The 20,938-nt window shown below is 36.5% G+C and overlaps 1 protein-coding gene across 6 annotated transcripts in view; it reads right to left on the bottom strand.

Moving 5' to 3' along the window:
* The window catches only part of npnta (nephronectin a), a 153,078-nt gene that overhangs the window by 92,186 nt on the left and 39,954 nt on the right, over positions 1–20,938 (bottom strand). For all 6 annotated transcript variants that reach the window (XM_030145995.1, XM_030146002.1, XM_030146009.1 and 3 more), the window contains exon 2: positions 13,753–13,853. In XM_030145995.1, the coding sequence (XP_030001855.1) occupies positions 13,753–13,853 (101 nt within the window). The remainder of the gene's footprint in view (positions 1–13,752; positions 13,854–20,938) is intronic.

Genomic DNA, 20,938 nt, shown 5'->3' with positions numbered 1-20,938 from the left:
TGCTTAGTTTTCTGTTTCTGATATAATAACCCTCAATGTTAATCTGAGCCTTTCTGAACATCTATATCATTGGTAAATTAAATATAGGAAAATAAAAGATTTACACTGGAAAAAAGCAAAGTAAAAGAAAAAAATATTACAACAAATAGTAATAAATCACTTAAGAAAGGTTAAATAAAGAGAAAAATGCTTTTGGGAGTTGCCACAAAAGAACTACAGGGTGGGGAAGCAAAATTTACAATATTTTGATTCAATATTAGTTTATTGAAAGTCATGAGAATTTAAATCTTCAAATCATATTTTACTGCATTTCTAACGGTCTTGTTGTCTACCTCAAGTTCAATTGCCATTTTTCTCATGGATTTGGTTGGATCCTTTAGGATTTTGGATTTGACAGCTTTAATAAAAGCTTTGGTACGTTTTTTGTTGCTTCCTTCCACTTCCAGACTTTCTCGTAATAGTTTTGCTCATAGTCATTCTCTTCTTTCCATTATAAACAGTCTTTTATGGACACTCCAACTATTTTTGAAATCTCCTTTGGTGTGACGAGTGCATTCAGCAAATCACACACTCTTTGACGTTTGCTTTCCTGATTACTCATATGGGCAAAAGTTTGTGAAAAGGTATGGATAATAATGTTAGGTATGATTATGACATCAATATATGTTTGGTTTCAAAACAATTGACGTAGTGCCTGCTGAGAAAAAACAACTAAATGTTCATTGTAAATTTTGCTTCCCCACCCTGTACTGGCTCTTTATGGGTTAAGAATAAACCTTCCTACTTTGTGTTTCCCTTATTAGCTCAAACAGATGAAAAGGCACACTTCTTGAGGAGCCTGCACAGCTCAGTGATCCCAAAAGAAAGTTGAGCAGACGGGGGAAACCACACAATCAGGATGAAGCGAATTACTTAAACTGAGGTATCACTTTTCTGCTTTCATCGCTGGCTTGTAAGATTGAATTACCAATTCAAGTCCTGCCCTAATCCTGTCCACACCGTTTATAGAAACAAAGACTGCACTCAATCACACTAAATCCCAGTCTCAGAGGATTTGTGAAATCCACCAGGACTTCTGAAGAAATTATAATGTGTGATCTATTTAATATGGAGGTGATATTCAACCTAAACCCTTCATAATGCAAGGCCATACACAAATATATGCTCGTCTGTCTTCCTGTCTTTAAGTCTTTAGTGGATAAATTCAAATAGCCTGAGGTTAAAATGCCACAGCAAAGCACTGGAGATATATTTAGAATTATCTGTATCAGTATTTTTATGATACTGTAAATATTCAGGAAATGAAGTTGAGGAATTATTTCAATGTGAAACAAGTGGTATCAGGCACAACAAACCCCGCCCTTCACAGATATTGTATCTTATTTTGGCATCGATCCAGCTGATGTCATCATGTCTGTGCATGTGCTAATGTCAGCATATTAATTGCTTCTATATATGTACCACGTTTGTAATAAATTGAAACAAAACTGATGTTCTTATAGACATGAGAAATGTTGCCTATTATTAAAAAAATGAGAGGGGAAAAAAGATTTTAAAAATTCCTAAAAAACTGAAACTTTGACCTATTTCTCCCAAAATGTCATGATGTCTATTCTGCATCCCTGGTGATCTATAAACCAAATGTGGGATAAATTAAACCAATAGTTTTGCTGCTACAGACATTCGAAATTCTGCCCATTATAAGTAAATGGGGATTTTTTTTTTTTTTTTAATTTCATAAAAACTTTTAACTTTGACCTACTTTTCCAAAAATGTAATGATATCTATTCTGGGTCACTGGTGATCTATAAACCAACCAACCAAACATTTGATATGAATTCAACCAATAGTTTTGCTGCTTGAGTGTTAACAAAGAAACAAACAAAGAAAGTAGAAAGCCACTTGGAGAACACAGACCTCCACCAAGGCAGATCAGCCCCCCCCCCCCCCCCCCCCCCCCCCCCCCCCTCAAAAGTCATGAAATGATTTTGATGAAATTTTCAGGAAACGTTGATACTGGCACAAGGAGGGGTGCTGATCTGCCTTGGTGCTCTCTGAGCGCTTTTCTAGTTTTTTTTTTTTTTTGTTGCCACTTATAGGTAAGGAACTGAATATGGTAACTTCATTAACCTTGATTTTCTACATAATAAAAAATTTGGAAAAATGTCACAAAAGTAAGAACGTCTTGTTTTGTCCTCCAATTACATACTAAGGTTGAAATTTTGAATTTCAGTGCATTTCTATGAGTGAACTATAAAGGGTTAAAAACAGCTAATTGATCACAATTAATCACAATTAATCGCATAGTTATATGGGGGGGGGTGCCGGCATCAACAGCGTGTATTGCCTTTAAGTGATATTTCAGACTCGAAGTACTCCAGTGATAAAAAAATAATTCCACATTGCAGTGCTTACAAACAACTGTTTCCTTCTCAACCCCACCATCTGAAGACATTTAAAATGAAAATGTCCATGGAAAAGACCAGTACTTTTCTCCATCTTTATGTCCCCACCAGTTTATTTCTGCTTGTGAGTGATTGACAGGAGTCTTAAGCCCACCCCAAATGCTGTCATTGGTTGAATCCTACATGTATTCACAGAGTGAGAGCAACGGACTTTCAAAATAATATGTGATGTTCCGTTGTTAAAAGCAAGCAAAGGGGGCCCTCTAGTGGTCGGAATAAGTTGCACTAACGTATGTTTTGTCCTTTCGGTGTTACCGTAGCCAGTTCGGACATAAGAAGGAACTAACAGACACGTTTCTTTCACTCTGTTCGTATGGTCCCAAAACGTTTGCTGTGAGTATTTTATGTTCAGTTGTTGTAAGAATGAATAGTATAAAATATCTCTGATGTGAACCTTTGCTGCTGGATAAAAAGATGTTATAAATCTTAAATTAATCTGCAAATGCTAATCGTTAGCGTGTCTAAGGATTTTCCCATTCAAGTTAGCATAGAGCTAGCGATCTTTTTCCCATTCATTTGAAAGTATAATGCCATGTAAATGTAGTAAGGCAATGAACAGAACTGAGACATGTTTTGTATGTATGTTGCAGTTTTACAGTGAGTCTACAGTAAAAGATTTGGAGAGAAGTTTTCGGCGTCCAGCTTTTCTTGGGAAACCTGTTGTCTATCTGCCAAGCTAATCGCTACACGCACACAAGCAGGGGCAGAAGAATAGGAGTTATAATAAAACGGCATTAATGTGAGATTAAAAAAACTGTCGCCGTTATTTAATGAATGCGTTAACGCGGTAATAACACGTTAACTTGCCCAGCCCTAGTTTTTATTGATAGGGGAAGAGATGAATGGCTGTTTTTTTTTTTTCATGGAATCACTGTAAACTGTTTTCGACTAGAAATGCAACTGCTGAACAAATGTTCAAATGCTCACGCAGGCAGTAAAACAGTCACAATGGCAGCTGGTTGGGGTAAGTAGTTTCAAGTGTAACTCTGGGTGCAGGATGGCCTGTCAGAACATTATAAGTGGAGCTTCAGTCTGCTATAAATCTAAAGCTCCTCTCTCTCTCTCTCTCTCTCTCTCTCTCTCTCTCTCTCTCTCTCTTCCTCCATCTGTCTGACTCTCACTCTTCTCTCTCTCTTGACGTCTCTCCCAGACTCCAGTAGCAATCATCTTTAACACCTCATCTCTGAAGCTTCCCCCTTACACCTCCAGATTTTTACGTCCTCCCAGGTTTAGTCCTTTCTCCCCTTTTCTCATTGCTATCTTATTTCCGAGAGTATTAAAAAAAAAAAAATCCAAGTCAATCCATTAAGTTCCTCATTCTCTGAAAGGATCTCCACAGACTGATCGCTGAGCTATACGTGGCTGAGAAACCTACAGTCCAATAACTCCAATCTAATCTCTTGTGGTGCTACACAAATTTACCAAGACCTGAGATCTACATTTACAGCAACCCCTCACATACATGCATACAAATTCTAACTCCAACACACCCTCAAGTCCGTGATTATACTCTATACATTATTTGTCCTTCTATCACGGCTCAAATCAACCCCTTACTGATGTGACGGAACACTGATTATAGAGAAAGGATGTGAGCTGTGCACCCACTCAGGAGCATTTAGATGCATTAAGGCGAACACTCACAGGGTGATTTAACTCACCGAACGGATATAGTTTTGTTGGGAGGAAAGTAGCAGAGCAAGCTCAGAATAAGCTTTTGATTCAACACTGAATATGTGGGTCTCCAGAACAACACAGAAAACCTATTCACACACTGCTGGTCCATTTATTGATGCAATACGTCTTTTTAAAAGATAAGATCTTTATACCTTGTTGAGCCGCATTATGTAATAAATTCCCATTCTGTAATAAAAGTTCAAAATGTAATAAGAATGTCACGTCATCTTGTAATAAAGCCGCATTATGTAATAAACTGACACATATTGTAATAAACTACGTCAACGCATTATACAGTAAATTTTTTCACATGATGTTGTAAGTTATTACAGTTTGAGAAATTTATTACAAAATGCACTTGACACATTTTTATTTAAAAAAAATGTAATAACATGGTTCATTATGTAATAACAATCCAAATTAATATAATTTCAGAGCAATTTAGAAGAAATTAGTCACAGGAGCTACAGGTAATGGAATCAGAACTTTAACCACACAGTTTAAAGATAATTTAGCACATTACATTTTCCTGAAAATAAAAATGTTTCAAGTGCATTTTGTAATACATTTCTCAAATTGTAATAACTTACTACATAATGTGAAAAAATTTGCTACATAATACATTGAGGTAGTTTATTACAAAATGCGTCAGTTTATTACATAATGCGGCTTTATAACAAGATGACGTGACATTCTTATTACATTTTGAACTTTTATTACATAATGGGAATTTATTACATAATGCGGCTCAACAAAATAAATTCCCATTATGTAATAAAAGTTCAAAATGTAATAAGAATGTCATGTCATCTTGTTATAAAGCCGCATTATGTAATAAACTGACGCATTTTGTAATAAACTACCTCAGTGCATTATGTAGTAAATTTTTTCGCATTATGTAGTAAGTTATTACAATTTGAGAAATTTATTACAAAATGCACTTGACACATGTCTGTGACATAAATTGATAAAACACACAATAAACGTTTGCTGTTCAATCTGAGGGTGTCAAGGGACATTTTTCCAAGATCATAAGATACTGTATCAGACACAACTGACACAGCAATATAATAACAATGTGCTAAATAAATTAAAAATAATTTAATAATATATTTAATAAATAATTACCATTTGAGAAATGTATTACAAAATGCACTTGAAACATTTTTATTTTCAGGAAAATGTAATGTGCTAAATTATCTTTAAACTGTGTGGTTAAAGTTCTGATTCCATTACCTGTAGCTCCTGTGACTAATTTCTTCTGAATTGCTCTGAAATTATATTAATTTGGATTGTTATTACATAATGAACCATGTTATTACTTTTTTTTTTTCTTTTTTTAATAAAAATGTGTCAAGTGCATTTTGTAATAAATTTCTCAAATTGTAATAACTTACTACATAATGTGAAAAAATGTACTATATAATGTGTTGACGTACTTTATTACAAAATATGTCAGTTTATTACATAATGCGGCTTTATTACAAGATGACGTGATATTCTTATTACATTTTGAACTTTTATTACATAATGGGAATTTATTACATAATGCGGCTCAACATACCTTATGATATAAATGTCACCTGTGATGCATTATTGTACTTACTGTTTCATCTTGTGGAACCATGATACGTGCTATTACATTTTATTATTCACGGGAGTTTAAGCACATAAAATATGACTGCCTCATAATCTAAGTTTCTATGATAACAAGGTTATCTCTGGTGTTTTGTCCAAAACCCTCGTACTTTCCAAAAAATGAGAAACTGTGAGGCAGTGAGCCCAGTACAGATGCACTGGGAGGTATTGGGCACTAAGATTGTAAACTCCTGCCAGGACTACTGCTGAGGTTGGCCTTGTGTTCAAACAAATACTATCAAATGATACAATTGAGCCGTTTGAATAAAACAGTGGTGCCTTTGCTGAAATCGTTCCAACACAGATTGTGCTGTTCAAATGTCAAGGCCGTAAAAAAAAAAAAAAAGGTAGGAGGTTTTTCTAGCAAGGTCACCTGTTGCAAAATCATCCTCAACAATGAAATCAATCTCCTCCAAGCTACATGTCTAGGCCTCTCACAAATAAGCCATAAACCATTAGCATAACTTGTGTTTTTGACTCCATGTGTTTGTGTAAGAATAAAATTATCATATTTTCTTTCTAATACGCTAAAGTGAGAGGTGGATAAAACACAGATTCGTCTTGTGAGGACTTGAGGTTAATGTGGCTGAGCTAAAAGGAGAACAAAACACTGAGGCCGTGAACTCTACATACTGCTTGCATTTTCCAGTACAAAATAAGAAATCTGGCAGTACACTCCAACATCAAGTGAAAAGATGGCACTCTGCCACTTTTACATGAGGCTGGAGTGGAAAATACTGGCAGACCTAACAAACGGAACAATTTTTTAGGAGCAACATAACAGTCTTTTGGACCAAACCAACAGTGTGTGACAATTTCTCAATGACACAAAACACAATTAGTTTACTGTAGGATGGCATGACAAGCCTCGAAACAAAACAAAAAAAGGGTCATTTCTGCAATGGAAAAAACAAACAAACAAAATGAGTAGATTAATGACATGTTTACAGAAGGCCAGAACCAACATGCAAAAATAATGTCAACTGCACAACCTCAACGACCTGCTGTTACATAAACGTACCATAACACACAACTTTGGCATAAAACTCTGTTTATTTGTGATTCCCACTGTGTTTCACAAAAGATGAACTCCAAAATGTACTCAAATAAATTTCAGAGAGAAAAATGGGAGGTTATGAACAAAAAGAAAACAAGGAAAGTAAGCAAAACTAATACATCTTGAAGGCAGAAGGGGAAATCTTTAATGCGCTGGGAAAGCAAAGATGGATGGGCAAACTTTGCTTGTTGATTCAATAACTCTACATTGCTCTCTGCTTTGACAGAGATTTTGTTTCCCGGTTGCCATGGAGATACAGACTGACTGCCTAAAAGTTATTGGAAGACTGGATGATATGGATCAAAAATCATATCCTGTTATATTTAGGTTTAATGGTGATGCACAATATATGAACAACCTGGAGATAAATAAATAAATAAATAAAACAAACTAACCAACTAAGCAAATAGTTCTGATCTTTGTATTGGATAATTACTGCAGGGATTCATATGTTTCAGCTGCAACCACTTCTTTAAAGGGGTCCTATTTTGCTAAATTCACTTTTATTAGTCTTTGGTTCATTTATTTGTGTATTTGGACCTTAATAGTTCAAAAAGTTTGAATTTGAACCCTCCAGGTGCTGCAAAACTATCTTTATATTCATTTTGGCAAAAATCGAGTGGATTTCTACAACTCATTTTAATTCCTTCTTAATTTGTTGCGTCTATAACTAGTTGCGTATATTTACACATATAAGGTCAAGACTTCCGACAAACATTTCTCCGAGTACGACGTAATTGTTTATCAGCAGCAGCGGTTGTAGTCCATACTGAAAATATGTCCAAACTTCGAGCTGATTACCTAAAATGTTCAGGTGTTGGTTGTATTAATAAACACAAAGTGGCTGAAAGGAACCGAGAAGCACAGTCAACAACCTGGAGGGGGCGGGGCATAAAATGGCTCATTTGCATTTAAAGGGCCAGCGCTCAAAACGACCATTCTGGTGTCATTACTCAGAAATGTGGAGTTGAATTCATGAAGAATTCAGACCCAAGCAGAGCATTTACAGTTTATGTTGACCACAGGGAAATGTTTTAAAATGCATAATTCCATTTTTTTTTTTTTTTTTTTTTTAAAGCAAAATATCACTCATTTAACCCTTTAACTGATGCAGCTAAAGTAGATTCTCATTTCTTAAACAACCATCAGTCTGATAAAGAGAATAAAGATGGGACTGTGTTTCAGTGGATAAAGGTCATGTGGTCTGATGAGTCCAGATTGACCTTGCTCCAGAGTGATGGATCAGGGTTATAAGAAAGGAGGATAAAGTGATTACCCATCATGCTTAGTGCCTACAGTACAAGAATGTGGGGGCAGTGTTATGATTTGAGGTTGCCTCAGTTGGTCAGGTCTAGATTCAGTGGCATTACAGGGTGGGGAAGCAAAATTTACAATATTTTGAGGCAGGGATTGAAAGACAGTGTATGACCAATTACTTTAGTGAAAGTCATGAGAATTTATTTGCCCCAAGAAAACTGACATAATAGAAAATGTTTTTATTCTATGTGTCCTCCTTCTTTCTCAATAACTGCCTTCACACGCTTCCTGAAACTTGCGCAAGTGTTCCTCAAATATTCGGGTGACAACTTCTCCCATTCTTCTTTAATAGTATCTTTAAGAAAGTTGACATTGCTGTGTGATGTTCTATTGGTAGCGTGTTCTAAAACACCCCAAATAGCAGAATCCAGAGGGTTTAGATCTGGGCTAGAAGGCGACCATAAACATGATTCCCAAAAATTGCCAAAGTTGGATTTGTTGCTGTTGTCAACACGCTTCCTGAAACTTGCGCAAGTGTTCCTCAAATATTCAGGTGACAACTTCTCCCATTCTTCTTTAATAGTATTTTCCAGACTTTCTCGTAATAGTTTTGCTCATAGTCATTCTCTTCTTTCCATTATAAACAGTCTTTATGGACACTCCAACTATTTTTGAAATCTCCTTTGGTGTGACGAGTGCATTCAGCAAATCACACACTCTTTGATGTTTGCTTTCCTGATTACTCATATGGGCAAAAGTTTCTGAAAAGGTATGGATAATAGTGTTAGGTATGATTATGACATCAATATATGTTTGGTTTCAAAACAATTGACGTAGTGCCTGCTGAGAAAAAACAACTAAATGTTCATTGTAAATTTTGCTTCCCCACCCTGTATGTGTCCATAAAATGTTGGAAACAAGTGCTGTAACATGGCTTGACCTTATTTAAATGATGCCCCAGCAAATGTATACAATAATAAAAGCTAAAGCGCAGCCAAAAAAATATTGTGGCATGGAATTTTTTTTTTTTTTTTTGGAAAGGCTTTGTATGTATATCTCTATATTTTCCAGAAAATGTAGAGAACAAACATAAGCCCACATTTGTCGCTTTTCCATTGATCCTCAAATTGCGCAAATATAAGTTGTACACAAAAATTAACCAAATGGAAAAACGAAAATTTAGTCACAAGTCTTATTTTTCAATTAAAAGTTTTTGTGCTGGCAAGAGGTGGGTTTTTTTTGGGCGTAGCGTGAATGGTATATCACACAAAACTGCAATGGAAAGAACCTTATTCGCAACCAGAGTCAGGTGAATTAAAAAAACAGATGCTGACAGACGTTACAACAAGCGAAGAAGAAGAAGAAACATGTCGCGGTATGTGTGGACACACCAGGAAACCCAATTATTTTTTAATTTAGTACGAGATAGAGGGGTAATATATGATAATAATAATGAATATATCTGTAAATCAACACCATATTTACGTTCATCACCATGTTTATTGAATGACTTCTCGTGTCATTTTGGGATAATAAATAAACAAATCATCGCATTTGTAATTTAATGGAAAAACTGACATTACGCACTTCTGTTTTTTCGACATTTAGTAAATATCGGTAAAGTTTTACGCAGGTTTCCAATGGAAAAGCGACTAGTGTTTCCCACAGAATTAGATTATGTCATGAAATAAATGCATTGTAGCACTGTCCAAACATTACTACTTCTCATTTTATTTTAAGAGAGGGTTGCATCAACTGAACTTTTTAGCATTAAAATTGCCAGGATGCCAAGTGTATTCAAGTCTGTCAGCACTGAAAGTCTTCACTTGGTCCACTTTTACCTTCAGGGGTTTGTATGTTTTTTTGCTGCTAAGGATATAAAGTATAAAGTTAAAAGTTTAACAAGTTCAGCTGCTGGTTGCAAAATATCAGAGTTGTCTGACAATGCAGTATTAGTAATTGTGCTTTGCAGGAGGAGCAACACAAACTCATGGGCCACAGTGGTAGAACAGTTACCCTGCATTGCTTTATGGGAAAAAAACATGGATGTATAAATCAAGATTATCATCTGAATGATCCCAGGGTTTGAACTGAAATGAGGAAGCGAGCCTTCAGTTTTACCGCCCCTTTGCCTGGAATACTTTTCAGTCTGAGCTGAAAATATCATAACTCATCTCACTACAAGTTTTTTTGTACCATTTTACTGACGAGACAGTGAGAATCCTATGGACAGTGACCGTGTTTTTAAATGGTTTGCTGACCTTGACCAGATCTGCTTCTGACCTAAACTACACTGCACTTTAAACATTTTGTCAAACTGCTGTTATTATTTTGTGTTATTACTAAATTATTCCCAGTTTTTTTATTGTTATCACAGATTTTTGAACCTGTTTTTCATTATGGTATGGTGTGTGCTGCTTCAACTCCTGGTCTAGCCTTTGTAAAAGAGATCTGGATCTCAATGGGATTGTATCTGGTTATATAAAGGTAGGAAGAATAAAAAAAAAAAAAGAGAAAAAAAAATTGCAATATCCTCCTGAAACCCAGGAAAGTGAAAGTTTGAGCGTTTTTACATTAAATAATTCTCTTGATTGTAAACTGCATGCAACAGTTTATTCAGATAAATTTTTAAAATTATTTTTATTTATCTTTTAATCAAATGTCCTTTGCGATGGAAAGCATTTTTTCAGTAAGACTGTGAAACTTTTGTCCCTACGCAGAAAAAAAATGCATTGCTCAGGGTCTTTAGGGGGTTTAATACAGGGTGTCCCAAAAAATGTGACATCATTTCATCACCTAATAATGTGTTTTAAATTTGTTTGGTATTTTTGCTCCAAAAAGTATAATAATTTTTATTGTTCTGCCTTCAGGAATAGACATGCTGTTTACTGCAACAGAAAAGGCATTCTGTGTATTGACGTACACCCAAACTCAGTCAAATGTGAATGTGCAACGTGAATTTGTTAGAAAATTTCATAAACAAGCGCCAACAGGAAAGCAGATTTGGATGTCATAAGAAGTTTCAAAAGGAAGGCTGTTTGCGTCGGAAAAAAAGGAGCTCCACTACCAACTTGATGTGTGCCGCGTCACACATTGAACATTTGTAATAACTTTGGAACATTATAACATTGCCATCCTCCAGAATTTATTCATTTGAAATTTGCAGAATAGAACATTTTATGTCCAAAATTAATCCTATTAAGTATAATTTCTCCTGACCATGTAATCACTCTGATATGGACTGTGGCTTAGTTGGTAGAGCAGGTCGTCCAATGACTTAAGGGTTGGTGGTTTTAATCCTGGCTCTGACTGTCCACATGTTGAAGTGTCTTTGGGCAAGACAATAAACCCTACATTGCTCCCAGTAGGGCCTGGCACAGTAGCAGCCGCCCACTGGTGTATGAATGTGTGTATGAATGTGTGAACGTGAGGCTTCATAAAGCGCTTTGGGCACCATGAAAGTGTAGAACATGCGCTATATACACTATATTGCCAAAAGTACTGGCTCACCCATCCAAATAATCAGAATCAGGTGTTCCAATCACTTCCATGGCCACAGGTGTATAAAATCCAGCACCTAGGCATGCAGACTGCTTTTACAAACATTTGTGAAAGAATGGGTCGCTCTCAGGAGCTCAGTGAATTCCAGCGTGGAACTGTGAGAGGATGCCACCTGTGCAACAAATCCAGTCGTGAAATTTCCTGGCTCCTAAATATTCCACAGTCAGCTGTCAGCTGTATTATAAGAAAGTGGAAGTGTTTGGGAACAACAGCAACTCAGCCACGAAGTGTTAGGCCACGTAAACTGATGGAGCGGGGTCAGCGGATGCTGAGGCGCATAGTGCAAAGAGGTCGCCAACTTTCTGCAGAGTCGATCGCTACAGACCTCCAAACTTCATGTGGTCTTCAGATTAGCTCCAGAACAGTGCGCAGAGAGCTTCATGGAATGGGTTTCCATGGCCGAGCAGCTGCATCCAAGCCATACATCACCAAGTGCAATGCAAAGCGCCGGATGCAGTGGTGTAAAGCACGCCGCCACTGGACTCTAGAGCAGTGGAGGCGCCTTCTCTGGTGTGACCAATCGCGCTTCTCCATCTGGCAATCTGATGGATGAGTCTGGGTTTGGCGGTTGCCAGGAGAACAATACTTGTCGGACCACATTGTGCCAAGTGTAAAGTTAGGTGGAGGGGGGATTATGGTGTGGGGTTGTTTTTCAGGAGCTGGGCTTGGCCCCTTAGTTCCAGTGAAAGGAACTGTGAATGCTTCAGCATACCAAGACATTTTGGACAATTCCATGCTCCCAACTTTGTGGGAACAGTTTGGAGCTGGCCCCTTCCTCTTCCAACATGACTGTGCACCAGTGCACAAAGCAAGGTCCATAAAGACATGGATGACAGAGTCTGGTGTGGATGAACTGGACTGGCCTGCACAGAGTCCTGACCTCAACCCCATAGAACACCTTTGGGATGAATTAGAGCGGAGACTGAGAGCCAGGCCTTCTGTCCAACATCAGTGTGTGACCTCACAAATGCGCTTCTGGAAGAATGGTCCAAAATTCCCATGAACACACTCCTAAACCTTGTGGACAGCCTTCCCAGAAGAGCTGAAGCTGTTATAGCTGCAAAGGGTGGACCCACGTCATACTGAACCCCATAGACTAGGAATGGGATGGCACTGAAATTCATATGTGAGTCAAGGCAGGTGAGCAAATACTTTCAGCAATATAGTATAAGTGCAGTCTTTTTTGGGACACCCTGTGTAAACTGTACTGTCTCATTGTATGTCTATGCAAAAAATAACATAGTATCTTAAAAGAGTCGATGTTCCACCCACCCTTATAAGATTATGTTTGTTCTGTTTGTATTTATATGCCAAAGTGGGAGTAAAATGTGAAATGGTTACAGATAAAGTTGCAGGTCGTTAGGTTCAGAAAATGCCCACATCTCTATCACCCCCTTCTCGATTTGACCTCCACAGCAAAGCGACAGCGACGCCACCACAGGCACCAAGTCATGCAGAGGATTTCACATGAGACCAGATCGAAAAGACATGTCAGTTTATGAACACCTCCCTGGGCAGCATCAAGTGAGAGCGGAGGATCTTTACACGATGTCACTGTCAAAAATGTAACATGCTAGTCTTTCACCAGAGGGGGGGTGGTTTATTCTGACACAGAAAGTAATGACACGACACCTCCTCTGACACCTCCACCTTGCTTATTAAAATGTGGATGTTTATTCACACCACTGCTCTGTTTTTATTGTTCTGGCACTTGTTAGTGAAAGTGTTTTTCTACTGTTGTAATCTATAATCAGTCTCCTGTGTACCCTTGTATGTGCCCACCTGCATGCTACCGTCTCTTCCTCATTAAAGCCACCCGCGGTGTGAATAGAAATGTCAGCCAGTCCTCCGTTCCAACCAGGCATCCCCATCAATCCTTACTAAAAGATTGCTCCAGGTGTGATTCTCCATTAGGTGTTTGTGTGTCGGTTGTGACGACGTGCATGTACGTGTGTGTGTTTCCCAGAGTTTGAATCAGTGTTACAGCATCCCCTCTGTCTAATAGCATCTTTGACCCCAGCTTGAAACCTTGCAACCCCGTTAGCCCTGTTAACACCCAGCAGCAGCATCAGCATCAGCAGGCATGGTGGCACTCACGCTGGCAGTGACCCCAGGATCGGCGAGTCCAGCCCCAGCAGCAGTCCACCCTGGCCCCGTATCGACACAGACCATTGGACGAGGCCATCTGCCGTGGCCACCTGTGAGGGGATGACATAATTAGTTCACAGCCAATTAAAATGTCTTTGCAATGTTGTTTGGAGGGAGGCTTCAAAGCTTCCGCAGGATTCCTGTCTACTGTAGAGCAAAGGACTAGTATAGAGCAAGGTTATTATTGTTTTGTTTTTTTAACACATACCTTTATTAAGGTTTTCACACATTACATATATTTTCCGACATGAATTGACAACATTGTGTGAGCCTCCCTTAGACACAAATCTCCAGACCCCGCCCCCCCTGAATTTTTAAACAGTGGCCAAAGTAAATAACAAAACAAAACTAGAAAAGCACTAGAAGAGCACATACCCCCGCCAAGGCAGATCAGCCCCCGCCCCCCCAAATACCACCAAAATTTAATTATTTGTTCCTTGTGCCAGTATCAACATTTCCTGAAAATTTCATCCAAATCCGTCCATAACTTTTTGAGTGATCTTGCAAACAGACTAGGGATGTAACAATTACCGGTATAATGATAAACTGTGGTAAAATTGCAGACGGTTAGTATTACCGTTTAAATTCTAATTATCATGATAACCGTGTTTGATTACCGCACTTTTCCGGAGAAAACGTCTATGTAAAGATCTGCTTTTATGTCAAATATTTGAGTATAGTTTTAATTTATTACAATTTTAATTTTATATACCTAATATTTGGAACCAATATTCAATTTTAAAGTCTTTGAAAAGGTTCGTTAAGCATCTGAGTGTTATTTATGCAATAAATTATATACATTTTTCAAATCAGATTTTATATATTTTTTGTGTTTTTTGGCCTTTTGTGTTGATATAGTAGGTTAAAGTGAAAAAAATAATAGGCAGTTGATATAAAATTAAGTTGTGCTGAAAAAAAAGATACCAAACATGGGTATAGTAAACATTTGTTTATATAGTATATAAAGACAAAATCAAAAGTACTGAAAAATGGCCAAAATAGGCTCAGACCACTAAGGGTTAATACTTGAATGTTTCTGCCAACAGAAGGTACATTGTGCCTATTATTTTATTTATTTATTTCCTTTTTTTTTTTTTTTTTTTTTTTTTTCAAAAAACAAATTGGTTAAATTATTTCAGTGTGTGTATCAGTACTTTTTGAACATTTTGAGCACAATTTCAACAACACCGTGATAATAATGATAACCGTGATAATTTTGGTCACAATAACTGTGATATGACATTTTCATACTGTTACATCCCTATAACAGACAAACAAACTAACAAACAAAAAAACAAACAAACAAATAGACAGACAGACAAACCTCGATGAAAACATAACAATAACTAACAGACAATATAAGTAATAGTGACTTAAATACCTCTCAACATCCATTTTTGTATATCTGATATATAATCAAACATCCTTTTGAAAAAAAAAAAAAAAAAAAAAAAAAAAAAAAAACGGCATGGTCTCACTTTAAGTCATAATGATGAGATATTCGGTCTTGATTCTAAAAATTTTAGAAATGAATTCCGTATCTTGTGGAAGATATGAGTTTTCCGTTTAATTGTGTATGTGAGCCTTTCCATAGCTATGCAGGATGAGAATTCCACAATCCATGAATTCAACAATGGTCAATCAACACTTTTCCAGTGTCTAGCTATAAGACACTTTGCATGTATTAGACCAGTGTTTTTCAACCTTGGGGTCGGGACCCCACATGGGGTCACCTGGAATTCAACTGGGGTCACCTGAAATTTCTAGCAATTGATAAAAAAAAAAAAAAAAAAAAAGTCATTGATAAAAATATATGGTGATTTGAGAGGGACAATCACAATCCATAAAAGACATGACAAACTGTGAAGCAGAAACTGAAGCACTGTGGTACTGTTTATCTTTCAAACGTTCATGGTGGTCAGTTTCAGATGCTGCATCTCTTTCATAATTCATAGTTTGAGTTCTTGTTTGTTCAGTATTAATTGTCAGCCTTGTAAATCCAAGCTGGACTGACTGTACATATCCTGACCAAGGAAAATAAAATTCTCAGTGCAGTAATCTACACCTGGCTTTTCTGCCTCCGTCCATAATAATATACATTATATAGACTAAATGTTGTCTAAAATTGATGTTTATTTGCAACATAATATAGAAAACTATTACATGATCAAAAACAAATTAATTTTAGCAGAAAGTCTCTGTTTTGAAAATGGGGTCACGAGCCAAAAAAGGTTGGAAACCACTGTATTAGACAGAGGTTCACCAGCCTACTTTCATGAGTTCTAAGTGCTAAAGTTTCTGGAATAAGACCTAGAATACAGATCTCCAGGCACATTGGGATTTCTTTGTGCATAATATTGGAAATTGCGTTAATTATCCTTTTCCAAAATTCTTGCATATGTTCACATTTCCAGATACAGTGATACCACATACCTCTCTCCGTTCCATTTTTTTATGCAGGTGTCTGCAAGGTTATTATTGTTAAGAAAAACTAACGAAATGACAAAAACTAGAATGGGCTCTATGCACAGCCCCACTACTTCCTGAACTTCAGGTGTGCCTAATTAATCAATAGTCACAACAAGCAGTAGAAAACACACCTGGATTAATCAGTGTGTCCAATAATGAACGACAGGAAATAAAGGAGCCACCTGAAGTTCAGGAAGTAGCGGGGCTGTGCATAGAGTCCATTGAATTTTTGTTACGTTAACTGAATTAAATAAAAACTATAATTAAAAGAAAAAAACACTACCTAACTGAAACTGTGTTGTGTGCTTACAAAACTAACTAAAACATATAAAAATTATGGATAAAATTCCCTTCGATTTTGTCTTTGTCAATGTCGGATTGATATGAATCGATTTATTTCGCTCGAGCAATTTTAGCTGGCGGCCGCATACGGCACTTCACGGTCCGTCATTTCTCGTCCCCACTTTACTATGAAACATGGAGACTAAAGTTGGCAGAAAGCAGTAGAGTCCTGTATGGGATTTATTTGAATACGACATTGAGGAAGATAAAAGATATGAAAAAATTATTAGTAAAACTAAGCATTAAGAAAGAAATTAAAATTAATAAAAACTAGCAAACCTGCTCTAAAAAGTAATTAAAACTAACTGACTTAGAGAAAAAAAGTCAAAACTAAATAAAACTAAACTATAATGAAAAATAAAAAACTACTATAACCTCGGTATATGAGGGAGAAGGTACAGAAGATTTTGTGTTATGATAGAAGGTGTTAGACTGTGAAGCCCTTCGGAGTACCACTGAGGTGACTTTGGGATATAAAATTCTAATTGTCTTTATTATTCATCATATACGAGCCAAAAAACAGTCCAATACTGCAATAATCCATTGTCACTGCCTTTAGCGTTGATGAAGGCATATATTGTTACTGAACCTAGATCCAAACCAAACCCGAACTAGACCAAAACCATGTTACACAAACTCCTGCAGATTAAAGTGGACCAAGTGAAGACTGGTAGTGCTGACAGATGCCAAAGAAGTATGTAAACACTCCTGACAGCTGAGCAATTTTAATGCTAAAAAAGTCAGTTGATGCAATGCTCTCTGTAAAATACTATAATAATTATATTGGCGTTTAGTAAAATCAAAAGAGACGCAGCAATTTTTGGACAGTGCTACCAATGCATTTATTTAATGACATGATCTAATTCTTAATTTGATCTGTGTAAAAAAGAAAAAGTTCATGAAACCTCTTGAATGTAGCATTGGCTTAAAAGGAAGGATATTTTGCTTCTTTTTTTTTTTTTTTAAATGGAATTATGCATTTTAAAATATTTCCCTGTGGTCTACATAAACTGTAAATGCTATGCTTGGGTCTGAATTCTCCATTAATTCAACTCCACAGGTCCATCTTCAACCCTATTTCTGAGTAATGACACCAGAAAAGTGGTTTTAAGCGCTGGCCCTTTAAATGCAAATCAGCCACTGTCTGCTCCACCCCCTCCAGGTTACTGAATGTGCTGCTCTGTCCCATTCAGCCAACAACTGAATATTTTACGTAATCGACTCGAAGTTTGGACATATTTTCAGTATGGACTACAACCGCTGCTGCTGACAAACAATTATGTCGTACTCGGAGAAATGTTCGTCAGAAGTCTTGACCTTATATGTGCAAATGTCGTGACGTAACTAGTTATAGACGTAACAAATTAAGTTGGAATTAAAACAGGTTGTAGAAATCCACTCGATTTTTGTCTAAATTAATAAAAAGACAGTTTTGCAGCACCCAGAGGGTTCAAATTCAAACTTTTGGAACTATTAAGGTCCAAATACACAAGTAAATGAACCAAAGACTAATAAAAGTGGGTTTAGCAAAAATATGACCCCTTTAAAACTGACCTTAGGCCACTTTGTGGAAAATACAGAGAAAATACAGATATACAGGGGTTGGACAAAATAATGGAAACACCTTAAAAAATCAACAAAATATAATTTAATATGGTGTAGGTCCGCCTTTTGCGGCAATTACAGCCTCAATTCTCCAAGGTATTGATTCATACAACTTGTGAATTGTTTCCAAAGGAATTTTAAGCCATTCTTCAGTTAGAATACCCTCCAACTCTTTTAGAGACGATGGCGGTGGAAATCGACGTCTTACTTGAATCTCTAAAACTGACCATAAATGCTCAATAATGTTGAGGTCTGGGGACTGTGCCGGCCATACGAGATGCTCAACTTCATTAGAATGTTCCTCATGGCATTCTTTAACAATTCTAGCTGTATGGATTGGGGCATTATCATCTTGAGGTGAAGGTGTTTCCATTATTTTGTCCAACACCTATATGCAGCCTGGCCAAAAAAAATAAGTCTCACACCAATATTTTATTCGGCCACTTTTACCTTTAATTTCAGCATGCATTTCCTGTGGCATCATTTCAAAAAACTCAGGTAATGTCACTACACTTACTGCCATCATTTTATGAACACATAATACCACTGACCCTCTGAATCAACCCCAGGATCACTAGCCCCACAGGCTTGTACTCTATAGGTACTAGACCAGTGGTTCCCAACCTTTTTTGTCTCGTGACCCCATTTTAACATCACAAATTTATGCCGACTCCAGACATTCAAAACTGAGACTTTTTTTTTTTTGTTGCTAAAACTAATTTGTTTTTGATCATGTAGTAGTTTGCTATACTATGTTGCAAATAAAGGTTAATTTCAGACGACATTTAGTCTATATAATGTATATTATTATGGACGGAGGCAGAAGAGCCAGGTGTAGATTACTGCACAAAGAGAGAATTTTATTTTCCTTGGTCAGGATATGTACAGTCAGTCCAGCTTGGATTTACAAGGCTGACAATTAATACTGAACAAACAAGAACTCAAACTATGAATTATGAAAGAGCTGCAGCATCTGAAACTGACCACAATGAACATTTGAAAGATAAACAGTACCTCAGTGCTTCAGTTTCAGCTTCACAGTTTGTCATGTCTTTTATGGATTGTGATTGTCTCTGTCAACTCACCATATCTTTATTTTATTTTTATCAATTACTAGAAATTCCAGGCGACCCCACGTGGGGTCCCAACCCCAAGGTTGAAAAACACTGTACTAGACAGTCGACATAATACTCGATTATGCGATGGACTATGCAGGGTTTTTATGCGGTGAAATTGCAAGAATTTTTGCAAAAAAATGCATGAAGGTGTGAAAATATGCGGGAACTGGAAAATATGCGTTTCAATGAAAAAACAGATTCTTCTCCCACACCCTGTTCTAACTAGGCTACTACTAAATGACAAATGTCAAATTACATCCTATGATAAGCAAGCATACAGAAGTAAACATATACTATATCACAGACAGGGCTGGTTATGTTTTAGTTCTTTATTTTCATGCATGGCTCAAACATTCCTGAGTCTCAAGTGTCAAAAATAAAATAATTCCTTCACAAAAGTCAGGTACAATAGGCCATGTGTTCCAAGGCTATTAAAGTCTTTATGTTCAAGTAACATTATTATCGCTGCTGCAGAAACCATTCATGCTGGAAAAGTAGCTCCCCAGCGTTGGTTTTCTCTTCTGTTCCAGTTACATGGGGTGTAAAATAACATGCTGCCGGTTTCCGGTAGGACATCGGGTACTGGTTTTCTCTGTCTTTTGTAGATATTTTTGTCAGCAAATGAGCTGCATTTTTCATCATCTTACAGGGTTTTTTCTTAAGTTTGCGATTAGTTTACCTTCTGTGCAAGTGCGAGCCAACGATGTTGCACGTCGCATATTACATCACTACCTGCATCAAGTTACAACGCAATATTTGTTAAACTTAATCCAGAAAAAAAGATACATCATTAACCGTTTAGCAATATTGGCCAAATTTCACATTCACTGCACTAAATTTGCACACCAGCATCCTAATATTATTGTTTTTAAAGCATTTTTTTTCCAATTATTTAGATAATCTGAAGAACATTATAAACTCTAAAGCAAATAAAATAAAGACTGTCAAATATATAATCTTATTTAATTTATATGATTTCTATTTTTATACATCGAGCTTTTTATTTTGATTTATTATTTTTTTATTTTTTATTTTTACTTACATTTGTATCTATATATTGAAAATGTAAAATATTTTGTGAAATGTGACTATTTTATCCTACTTTGATGTAATACTATTGTGTATACATAATGTTCAATTGTTCAATTTTTAATTAAAAAAAAAAAAGTAAAAAAACAAAAACAAAACAAAACATAGTTTTTTAAACTTTATGCAAAAAAATTATGGGGATTATGAAATAATGCAAGCCCCCCATTTTATATGTTTTGCACAGAAATATACTATTATTGTGGTGAATTTTTCATTTCATTTCATTTATTTGGATCTCCGTTAGCTTTGGCTTAGGCAATCGCTATTCTTCCTGGAGTCCACACCCAACACAATTGTCTTTACACTGCAATACACAAACGACTACAAACACCCACACACAAAACAAAACAAAACAACACAAACAACAACCAAAAACCATTCACCACAATTACAAAACAAAAACAACATACATGTTATACAGGACCTAGTTCAGTTAACAGTAGCTCCCAAAAAGTTGTTTTTTGCATACTTTGTAAATGATCAGATATGTGTCACAGTTACATATCAATGTA

This window comes from Sphaeramia orbicularis, chromosome 1, assembly GCF_902148855.1.
Source record: "Sphaeramia orbicularis chromosome 1, fSphaOr1.1, whole genome shotgun sequence".
In the NCBI taxonomy this organism is placed as follows: domain Eukaryota; kingdom Metazoa; phylum Chordata; class Actinopteri; order Kurtiformes; family Apogonidae; genus Sphaeramia; species Sphaeramia orbicularis.
This window is presented reverse-complemented; position numbering and strand designations above follow the sequence as displayed.